The sequence below is a fragment of the Cryptomeria japonica genome, chromosome 4 (assembly GCF_030272615.1).
Source record: "Cryptomeria japonica chromosome 4, Sugi_1.0, whole genome shotgun sequence".
NCBI lineage: Eukaryota > Viridiplantae > Streptophyta > Pinopsida > Cupressales > Cupressaceae > Cryptomeria > Cryptomeria japonica.
This window is the reverse complement of record NC_081408.1, coordinates 79070151-79082566: the sequence shown is the minus strand read 5'-3', so window position 1 is coordinate 79082566 and position 12416 is coordinate 79070151. Positions and strand designations below refer to the sequence as shown.

The 12416-nt window shown below is 36.2% G+C and overlaps 1 protein-coding gene across 1 annotated transcript in view; it reads right to left on the bottom strand.

The window, feature by feature from the left end:
* Nucleotides 1-7740: 7740 nt before the first annotated feature.
* Nucleotides 7741-12416, bottom strand: part of LOC131029477 (uncharacterized) — a 36361-nt gene continuing 31685 nt past the window's right edge. The window contains exons 2-4 of the mRNA XM_057959969.2: nt 8830-8932; nt 8452-8663; nt 7741-8361 (exon numbers count right to left, since the gene is read on the bottom strand). Coding sequence (XP_057815952.1) covers nt 8100-8361; nt 8452-8663; nt 8830-8932 — 577 coding nt within the window. The 3' untranslated portion in view covers nt 7741-8099. The remainder of the gene's footprint in view (nt 8362-8451; nt 8664-8829; nt 8933-12416) is intronic.

Genomic DNA, 12416 nt, shown 5'->3' with positions numbered 1-12416 from the left:
GATCCTTGATGTGAACATGGAGGTTATGAAAAGGAGATGAAGAGATACTTTAATCTTGACATGGAAGAGGACCATTGGATAGAGTAGGAATGGCGTTCAACTCTTCATTTTGAATAGCATCGTTTGAAAAGGTGGAAGAGGGATCATGATCTTGCTTAGGAGGTGGATTAGAAATGGGATTTGGAAGGATGATTTTCCCTTGAGATGGAATGGGATCATCTTGGAAGAAATGGAAAGGTATAATGGGATCATCATGGGATTCTAGGGAGGTGGGATCTTTTTCAACCATTGGATGGGATGGCTATCTCAATAGCCCTTGAGGGTCAACATGAGAAGTTTCATCATTAGATTCATTATTTGAGGGATATGGTATGGATTGTTGTTGAGAAGCCTTAGGAGACAGAGGCATCATGGAAGAGATGGAGACTACATGTGGGCCATTGCTAGACACGGGTTCATAATTTTGATCATGCTTGGTAATGACATTTGGTTTCTCCTTAGGTGAATTATTAGGATTCAATTTCAATAACACCATCAACAAGGAGGTCTTGAATTTTATGTTTTAATTCCATACACATTGAAGTCTTATGTTTGTTATGCTTATGATATGCACAATAATTACTCAAAAATTCACATCCCCATGTGGTCTTGTTAGGCAATATGATAAGATTGTGCTCAAGAAGCTCTTCCAAAGTTGACTCAATAGATTGCCCCAAAAGTGGAAACTGTCTATCTAGGGGATAGATGTCTTATTGTATTGGTGACGATGTGTTGTGATCTTGTATGAGATTTGGCTTTTGATTTTCAATTACTTTTTGTTCCACCTTATATAATTGTTTTAGCATTTATTGAAGTCTGGTGTTCTTGATATCATGAAATTTCATCTCAAGAGGAGTCATTGAATCTTTTTGTTGGGCTTGAATGTCATATATTTCTCTCTTGAGATCTTGAATTTGTTGGGCCAAGGTAGCCATGGAGATTTATGACAATTTTGATTTGCAAGAATGGATTAGATTGTAATGAGTAAGATTGTTCTTACTTTTGTCAACTTTCTTATAAGAGCTATTGGTTTGAACAGGCATTTACAATCGACGTGACCGAGAGCTAGGAGTGATACAGATGTCAAGATCAAATCAAAGCTAGTTGTTCGTTTGAGGTAATGATTGAGTAAAGTGATTGAGACCAAGTCTGGTTTCAGGTTCGATCTATCCTGTATAAGACATGATCTAAGAAGATTGGGTTGATTACATTAATGTAGGATTGATTGAACTACCTGAGATATAATCGACAAAATCGTGTAACACAACAACAGGGGTACACTATCAAGATTGTTTATGCTCGAGATGAAAAAGACTAGATATATGCTCACTGTAGACCAATTAGGAAAGTATGATAGATCTAGAAAAGCACGCAAAAAGACATGCTTCTGGACTAACAAAATTAGAGGCTCATATGACAAAATACAATAACTCGGACAATACTTTAAATTCTTCCAAACGACACACTGGGATCCTCGTACAAGTTGTTGCTTATACTCGTACGACAGTTTAAGACTTATAAGACAACAAACTGTTAAAGATGATGATAACTCATACAACAATTTACTATTAATCAGACGATAATTCTCATAGACCAGGACGACAAACTAGAAGACTCGTACGACACAGGACCGGACGAGGAGGAGTTTCTGACAAGGATAGGGTTTTGACCACTAAGTTTTTTATGTTTTTGATTGTTTTCCAGTTTCGAGGTTTCAATTTCAGTTTCCAAGACAAAAACACAGCAAACATGCAAGATATAAAGTGACTTCAAACACAGCACGCTAATTCTAAGGAAGTTGGCTAAGAGAGAAAACATTTGCTTGCAAACTCAAATACACACCCAATAGCTAATCAGAATACAGTCGCTGAGTCTCACGCAATGAATTCTCAACTTCGTATTAGTCGCCTCCAAACGCTAATGGGAGCACGATATGGCACGTGTTTTTAGAGAGTTACTATCTCTCTTACACAAAGATTATCCCCCTTCCGGAGGTGAACCGGGTAGCTGCTATTTTAAAGTTCATGTAAGGATTTTCGTTCGAAATTACCCCTTGAAGTCATGCAAGCGCGATTGAGGCCTATAGCCCAACAAGGTACCGAAACAAGATGTAGTCACGCAAGTGTGATTGAGACCGCAAGGCCCTACAAAATGCCCGATATGAGAGATCTCAAAGAGAAAACTAATTATATTTGGTTTTGTATTGCTTTGGCATTTGATGTCAAAGGGGGAGAGATTGATATGGAAAAACACATTATCTTTTTCTCCCATTATTCCTAGGGGAGAGAGATATTATGTATTTTTTATTTCTAGTTAATGATCTCTTTGGGAGATTGTTGGTTTTTGGTTTTTGGCATTTCTATTTTGGCACTTTGATGGTTTTTCCATCTTGTATTGCCATCAATGCCAAAGGGGGAGATTGTTGGTATTTTGGATATGTTGATATGGTTTTGTCATTGATGTCAACACTTGTCAACACTTATCAGCACTTGGAGACTTTGATTATGTTCACCGGCAAGTTACAGACTTATGCAAAGTCATTGGTATTTGGTTCACCAGCAGATTATATTGTTCACCGGCACTTGGAATGACTTGGAAACTACTTGGTTATGTCGAAGACATTATTCGATCACTTGGTTTTGGCGATTTGGTTAATTATTTATTCGAGTTTGCATATTTGTTATTACCGGCAAATAGGTCCAGGATAAGCATCGGCAAACTTATCTATTCCATATCAGCACGACATGTTATGGAGATGATTTATTATTATTGTAAATGCATTGAGCCGACATCATGCATCGGATATTGATTTGTTTGTAATTGATTTTATTGTAATATCTTTTAGTGAGCTGACCTATTCAATTGGTCTTAGGTATGGTATATATGTAAGATCTTATTTGTAAGATCATAAGAAGATGGGATTGTGAATGTGAAAAGGATTGCAATAAGGTATATGTGTAAATAAGCAGAGCTATACATGCAGACATCATTTGAAGGTTGAAGGAAGGATTTTGTGAAGGCAATCAGAACTACACCGGTACTGAATCCAGCATATGAAGATGCTATTTTGAGCAATACATTATCATTGGATTTAACCATCCAATTGTAGTCAGTGTGACTCTCATTTTGTGATTGAGCAGTGAGCTCTAGGCAGCTGGCCTTTCTGCATGTGCAGAATCCATATTGTAAACACATACTATCTACAGTAGTATCATTTGATTGTGGGTAAGGCTTCCCACCATGGTTTTTCCCCTTACAGGGTTTCCACGTACAAATAATTGTGTTATGTGTTGTGGATGTTATTGTCTTTCGGTTTCATGCATTAATCTTTACCGGTACTGCAATTAACTGTTAAGACTATCTACCGGCATAAAGTTTGGTTTACCAGTAGTAAGCATTAAGTTTTGGTTAAGTCAATTTTGGTTGAGTTTATTGGACAACTGATTCACCCCCCCCCCACTCTCAGTTGTCTCCGAGACCTAACAGAGGCCTATAGCCCGACAAGGTACCGAAACAAGATGTAGTCACGCAAGTGTGATTGAAACTGTGAGGCCCTACAAAATACCCGATATGAGAGATCTCAAAGAGAAAACTCAAATAATCCTATCCTCAGAGACTTTAATCCCAAAAGGCCTATTTATTATAGTGAGTTGGAATGCTTGGGTCTAGCTGTACTCACTTGGGTTGTTCTCACAGGGTGAATACTTTTTTCCACTATGACAAGCCCACTAAAGGAACACAAAACTCAAAACTAGAAAAGCTCCAAGGGTCTGTAATTTTGATTGTCTATGTAGACAAGAGCATACTCTCCTACCTTTTAGACTCTTCTCAAATACGAAAAAACAAACTTGTTCATTAACCATATCACAATTTAAGTGCCTAGAAATGAATTAAAGAATACACAATGTTCAGTTGATTCTTCTTAGGCAACCTGCAAAAACAACGAATTAGTAGTCATATTGTTTTTTTGAGCAATGGATTCTTTGACAGGCGTAAGTTTGATTGATAGAATCTTTGATAAGCATTTTACAAAAAAAAACAGTTAGGCTATGAAAAGAAAATATCTCAGGCAAACAGAAGATAGATCAGGGTTAGCATCAGTAAAATCAAATTCAATTCAAGAAAAACCCTAAAATATATAATGTTTCTGAAACAAGAAAATCAGAAATTCGTATGACAATTCTCACATAACCAGACGAGTATTCTCAGCGAACTAGATGAGTAAATACTGAATAAAAATGACAAAAGTTGAATATCGTACCAGGATTCCCACATAACCATAAGACAAAACTCAGAACTCGTACTATGTGATACAAAAGCTCGTACAACTGTTTGCAGAGACTGTACGGACGAAATCTGGAAAATAAAAAGAAATGATTGCAAGGCCGAAAAACTGAATTCTTGAGCCCCACGGTGAGCGCCAAAAATGTGTGAAAAGTGGTAATCTGCAAGCTAGAAGCCACAAACACTTCAATAAATCATTGCATGCATGGTTAGATAGATATAATCATGAATATAAAAACCATAACAAATCAACCTATTGCCTTCTAAAATATGCGAGTATAGACTTGCTCTCAAATTTGTCTAATAAGCAATACCAGTGACTAAACTACACCAAGACGAAGGATTAAATATATATGAGCACAAAATTGAGCTAAATGGATGCAAGATTAAGCTAGATGAATGAATATTAAGCTAGATGATTAAACTAATATGCAATAAACTAAGATGTAATATTCTCAATGCACAAAATCTCAATGAACCTAGAGCAAAAATAGCACAATAACAATAAATCTCTGAGGTTTTTTGAATAAGAGATGAGAGCCTGAATTTATAGAAAATCCAGAGAGAGACCAACGGTCACGATCAATTAATGATGAGCGGTCGAGATTCTCCAAGAGGAAGCACAATCCAGGTGAATTGATATAATTGGCTACTTTTCTCAGTTTTAAAGGAAATTGAACTAAATTTAAGATAAAATCAGAAAAACTAATTTATTTCATATTTTTATTCAATTTTGATATTTAATTGAATTAATTGATTCAATTGCTTTTCTGCGATTTTTCAATTTATCTCAATTTGATTCATTTTTTCTAAATTTAAATTTTTTTTCAAATTAATTTATTTTTGCAAATTAATTCCTTTTTAATGATTTAATGGCAAATTGATTTATTAATTAAATATGCTAGGATATTTAATTAAATAAATAGGATAATTGATTAAAATGATTTACTTTGAATTATTAATTAATTAAATAAATATTTAATTTATATAGAATGATTTATTTGCCATGTGACATTGATGATTGAGGAATTAATTAATTAGGTGCTCAAGATTGATCTAATTGCCTTTGGTTAAGACCTTGGTGATGTAGCCGAGATTAGGGGCCCATGGTTTAGGTGATCATTTTTAGGGTATTACAGGAAGATCCTAACAGACCACATGAAAATGAGATATCACTTTTTATAAAAATAGAATTTCCCAAGCCTACTCTCTCATTTCCTAATTTTCAATTTTTTAAATAGTCAGCCAAGCATGTATTTTGTGCCTATTTTTCATTTGTGACACATAAGCTATCCTTTGCACATTTTTACTCTATTTTGTAGGTTTATGTGGATTGCATAAGTCAAGGATGAACTTGCACAAAAATAATCAATAGGCTCCATTACTTTGTATGGACCCACATATCCTTTTATGTCTAAATATTACTATGCATGCATGTTTGTGAGATTTACATACTTTGAGGGGATTTATGTGCATCTCAAAGTGGGGCCAAAATGTAGTTGGTGAAATTATCTTACACATGCCAATTCCTATTAATTTTGTGTTCATGTCAATTAAATATCTAACTATCATTACATATTAGCAAATGGTTCAATCTTCTACAAAGATGGGCTAAATCCCCCAACCTTTACCTATCCACATTTACACATTCTCACACTGCAACCATACCTCATCCATCCCTACATATTTTACAATATTGTTTACATTCATTGCACCTTCCATGATCACAAAAATCATTCTTTGCCTAGACGTTACCACTCTATTATCATATGGCAATCCCATAAGTGAGTGATCTTGAATCCATGGATTTGACCTATAAAATTCCTAAATTCAAATTCAAATTCAAACTTGACTAAAACCAACCCATTTCACTAGTCATTATGAGTTGACCAAACACATTTGCACAATTTATTGTTGTCCTTGTCTTTATAGACATTCAGTTACATTCATTTTATCATTTCACCATCTTTCATCCAAAATCATTCACATTCATAAAGCATTTTAGGAGCATTATTAAAACAACAATTCAATCAATGCACTAAACAAAAAAAGCATTTACCTCAACATCATCATTTAGGACATTTGCATGATTTTATGGTGACTTCAGTCCTTTACATGACTATAAAATTAGTCATTACTAAGTGTTGACCTAGTAGAATGTGTTTTATAGTCATTAATAAGTGTTGACCAAGAAGAATGTGTTCCCTAAACTCTCTAAAAGCATTCTAAAATAATAATAATAAACAAAAAAGGATCTACTTCCAATTCCTAGTCAAGTTTTATAATTATTCATCCTAGAGCCTAGAGCTAATTACATCTATTATATTTAATTTCCTAACCTAACATTAAATTTTATAATTATTCATCCTAGAGCCTAGAGCTAATTACATCTATTATATTTAATTTCCTAACCTATCATTAAATTTCTAATTGTTGTATGCTTCTTAACTAGATTAGCCAAGATTAAGCTTAGGAAGGATTATTTCGCTTAACAATGCGATATAACTATATTTCGCTTAACAATATAGAGGATTTATAATCATGACACAAGAGGCACTCTCATTTTCTAAGTTAAATTTTTATTTTTAAAATTTATTACAAAGAAGTTCCCTCCCAAACTTATCAAGCATTACAATTATAACATTTTTTAAATAATAGTTGTTTAAATAATAAATTGTAGCTTTTTAATCTCTATTCTTGAGGGCACTTGGATAACAGAAACTACAAATACAGTTTTAAACACGAGGAAAAAATATACAAAATGATTGTTTAACAGGCTAAATTCAGGATAGCAATCCATTCACTGATCATGTTTGCATTTTGGATGTAATACTCATTGCTAGAGTTGAATACCACACCAATAAATATATTAAGGAGGCAATTGAGATAAGAAAAACCTCCTCCTGCATATCGCCCATGCCCAATGATCAGTCATCCCCATCCAGATAAATGACCTAAAGTTTGTGGATAAAATGGATGAGCATCATCCATAGAAAAGCTTCTTGATTATTTGTGTATTATGTGACCTCCACTAATTTTCTTTAATCTACTCAGAAAGATCTTTGTAGCACCCACAATAATCCGTCAAAGCAAGGTCTCAGCATATGAGGAATAGCAATTCATCGTATAAAGGTCTCATCATACGAGGATTTACAATGGCAAAAATATGCTATTTAAATAGATTTCAGGGAATATTCGCAAAAGAGCTCTCTCTCCTATGCTGTTAATCAATTATTCTTGAGCCACTATAGAGTTGCCCTTCTCATCGTTGTTTGAATGTGACGAATTTCACCATGAGCCTAATGTTTATTGGACCAAATGCATCAAAAAAATATATTTTGTGTATAACAATAGGCATAACTTCAGAAGTGTTCTTATCAAAAAAAATTATATTTAACAAAATGTCTTCCAGCTAAATTTCACCCATAAAAATCCATGCAAGGCATTCACATTAATTACTAACCATTCTTTGGGATGACATCCTGTATAACCGCTTCAGCTAACAATGAACAAAATGATCACGAGTGCTATGACATGAGGACAGGATGAAATTATTTATACGGTGGGTTTTGGAAACAGGGTTTCACATTATATGATGTCTGGAAATATCATGTTGAAGAGTATCCTCAGATTGAATTTGTTACCCAAGACAAGAGATAATTATGCCCATGCGATCCTCATAGCAGCCTAAAAGCTGGACCTTGCAAATGTACCAAAAGATAATTATGCCCATGCGATCCTCATAGCAGCCTAAAAGCTGGACCTTGCAAATGTACTTACTGACTGACAACCTGAGAACACACTTCAATAAAATTGTGTAATTGTTCAGTATAAATATGGGGGAAACTTCGGAAATGGTCAACATGTGGTGTGGTCTTCATGTCATAGGCTATGACCGTTCTTCCTTCTTTCCTCTGCCCCTTGATAAAGGACTCAACTGATTCTGCCGGTATCACTTTGTCTGCACTGCTATATATATACAATTGCGGACATGGTGGCTGATTCTTGGAGAGGATAGAGGTGACTTCTGCCAGCCTCCTACACAAGCAAATATCTGGCATTAGTATAATTTTAAAGGTGCCTTAAGGTATTCCAATAACACCATTGATGTCCATAACAAGAACTCACCTTTCAACATAAGAAAGCTTAAGTACAACTGAGAAGAATTTCTCTAATATCGCTAAAAGTGCCACTTCACTCAAAGGTGGATCAGTCTGTTCTGTTGACTTTATTACATTGGAATCATTTTTTGGTGAATTTTCAACACCATTCTCACTTGTCAAATGCATAAGACGATTAGGCTTCTTCAACAATGCAGCTGAAAATCCTAATGCCCAAACCTGGGATTCAAAGAAGAGTCAGTTCACTGAACAATCATAACAGAGAAGATTAAAAATCCTTGGTCAGATATTAATCTCTATTTGGCAACAAAAACTATGACAAAATGACACATTCCATGACCTCAGAAATATCTACTTTGAAAAATCACAGTTCCAATGCTCAAACCTGAGGATTTGGCTCTGGCTCTGGAGCTGAATCAATGACACAGCCTTTGATCTTATCATAGAAATCACCCAGCATCAGAAACTTCTCCAATATAACACCATACCTGTTCTTTCAAATGTCAGAAAAGCAACAAAGAAGCTGAAAAGTAATTAACCTTATAGCCGTGTAATGTGAAGTTAGTCAAGGTTGTATCCTTATATTTCAAATATAAACTCAGATGTTAATCTTGGCAGTGGTGAAAACATGGGAAAATCTTACCTTATCCATGGAATACACTATATTGTTTGTGGAATGGTTATCCACTTACCTACATGATAAACTGAAAACATGCTTAAATAAAAGGAGCCCCACCAGTCCCAGACTATTTCCAGGTCTGGTATAACTTACTGCACAGAGGAAACCCCACTCTGCTCTGTGCTGTAGTAGGTAGTCCATAGATCAACCACAGTACTTACAGTCAACGGAAGATATAAACAATTAATTAGCGGATATAGGCTTCTTAGGCAGACATGCAAGTCAACAAAGCCGCAGGTAAACCTGTTTCATGCCTGTAAACAGGTTTGAATTTGCCAGAAAACAGTAAAATTCAATTTCCAAGGGAAACCATCTCAAAAGATAAAGTGAAAGGTATGCCAAACATCCACTCTCTTGAAAGAATTTGCACCTTACATGTGTTTAGCAACATCAGAGGCATGATCAAATTGGATCATAAAAATTCCTCATTATTAGTTTTATATTGGCAGCACCATACTTGTATCTCAACTGTATTTTGCTAGTATCCGGTATTAATAACTGGAGCAGTGGCTTCCATCAAGATAAAACTGGACACCCATAGAATCAATCTTTAATGTTTTTTAATAAAAACAACAATTTTGTTGCAAGCTAAAGACTGCTGGGGACAAAGGCAAGCAACTAAACTAAACACCTTGAGAATCCAGTTGACAGCCTCCCTGCGAGTATTAAAGGTTCAATTTCTGAACTGCTGCAGAAAGCCTTATTCGGGTATGCATTCAGGCTCTTTGTGGAGCAGCATAGAGAACAATTTATCATCCTCAGCTGCAAAGAAAGACGGACACAAATGAATCTGTTGGGTATTGCCCTGGCTATCCCAGCATTTGATATGGGAACCATTTTCAAGCACATTAAACACAGTGTCAAAGCTGGGTGCCATGGCTATGTTGTGGCACAGTGGATAGATGCCAACATGGAGTGCACCAAACCCATCATGAGCCTGTCACTATGCCTGGTTTACATGACCAGACCAGCCAAGTCTTACATTCCTGGCGATGATTGCTGTGTGGTACTTGCCACAGTGTTTGTGCCAGCTCTTTGCTGCAACAATTTTCTGAGCTTTTCCATCAATCAAACCCTTGCTATTTCACCTCCCTTCTGCCTGCAATCTCCTCTTTTTCCAAGAAATTGACCAGTTCATAAGCATGTTGTTACAAGTTGCCTGCATTGTTTGCTATGTTCTTTGCTTTTCAGTGTTTCAAAGTTTGAAACCTTGACCTTGGAAAATAAAATGGATGTAGAGGCATTTAAAATGTTGTTTTCTAATCTTTTCTTTTGGTCTAGCCCAGGTGTTCTTATGCCTCCAAGCACTGGTATTTTTTATCAGCCTGGTGTGTCCGGATTATTTGCTTCATTTTGCATTCCCAGCATCTTTTGAAAACTTACATTTTATTTGAGATCTTTAAAATTCTTTAACATTCTAGGAATTTCTTTTTATTCTCTACTATGCATCAAAGAGCAGTCGGAGAGAGGCTCTTGAGTTTTCTGTAGTTCGGAAGGTGTGATTGTGGAAGTTGCTTAAGTGCAGCTCGTGTTGGATGTTCAGCAAGAGGATATTTTCTATTTTGTATTTAGAATGTTTCTTAGAGTTGTGAGGTTATTTCCAAGAACGGTTTTATGTGTGGATAGTCTTAGTTGTGTAAGACAAGTTTCCTTTCTCATGTGTCATGTAAGGAAACTTTCAGTTTGCATGTCATGTAAGGATTTAGTTCCTTTCTTGAGTCATGTAAGGAATGTCTCTCTTAGGATGTGTTGTGTGAGGAAAGTTTCACTTATCTTGCATAGTTGATGTTTTCATCAAGAAGGCTATATATGTAAGATCGTTGTACCAACTAGTATAAGATTCTTCTGAGATTGGAAGATTCGTGAAGTGATTTCTCGAAGAAAAGTTTGCTCTTGAAGATGACTAGAAGATTCAACATTTTCAGGTTTTTCCCTGCATTGGGATTTCTTGGGAATATCCGTGTTATCTGTGTTTATGTGTTTGGTTTCTTTTGAATTTGCTTCCGCTGTTCATTTAGTTAAATAATCCAGAGTATTAATTGTTACAAATCAGATAGTTTAATTTTTGTGATATTTGTTGAGCAATTAATTGGTTTGCTGGGTTATAGAAATTAACATGGTATCAGAGCTCTAAACTCTGAATACGAAGCCAAGTTTTGCTTCACAGATTTCTTCAGATTTCAGTTTTCAACTTCTTCGAGGGTCTTAGTTTGCAATGGCAACCAGTGTTCAGTACGAGGATAGGCTCGACGGTGCATCTAACTTCTTACAGTGGAAGGTTCGGATTACATCCGTTCTCAAGGAGAATAGGTTGTGGATCTATGCTAGTACAGAAGTGACTCCTCCAGCAAATGATCCTATTGCCCTAGATTCGCATGAAATCAAGGAGGCCAAAGCTCGGAGGATTATCCTTAATGGGGTAAAAGATCATTTGATTCCTCATCTATCCGGGAAAGACACTGCCAAAGAAATGTGGGATACGCTCACAAAACTCTATCAGAGTCATAAGATGATGCTCAAGGACAAGTTGCATAACACAAAGATGTCCAAAGGCGAGAGCGTGACCTCTTACTTGTCCAGATTGACACAGGTCAGGGATAAGTCGGCTGTTGTTGGAGAGACGATTGCTGAAGATGAGTTGGTGCAGACAGCCCTGAATGGATTTTCGAAGCATTGGGAAGCGTTTGTCAAATGCATTGTTAGTCGTGATCACCTACCTGACTGGGCGAGGCTTTGGGATGATTTCGTCCAAGAGGAGATTCGTGAAAGCAGTCATCAAGGGGGCCAGACAAAGAAGTTGACGATGAAGAAAATCTTGCACTTGCAAGCAAGGGCAAGCAGAAATTCAATAAAGGGCAAACTGAAGGGTCATCTTCCAAGGATGGGAAGAAGAAAGACCTAAGTAAGATAAAGTGTTTTTGCTGCCATCAGATGGGTCACTATGCTAGTCAATGCCCGACTAAGAAAAACAAGGGTAAGCCAAAGAAGCAAGTTGCAGCTACTGCAGAGGTGGAAGAGTTTTCAACGTGGTTTGAGAATAAGTTTTCACTCATTGCCTGTCTCTCAAGTTCAATTGCCAACAGTGTTTGGTATATTGATAGTGGGGCTTCTTGCCACATGAGAGGAGTCAGAGAATATTTCACCAAGTTGGAGGAGAAGAAGTTGGATTTCTTCATTGAGCTCGGGAACAATGCCAAGTACCATGCAACTGTTGTTGGCACGGTCAAGTTTCAGAGGGAGTCCGGAAAACCTCTATTGGTGGAGGACGTGTTGTATGTTCCTAGAATGACAAA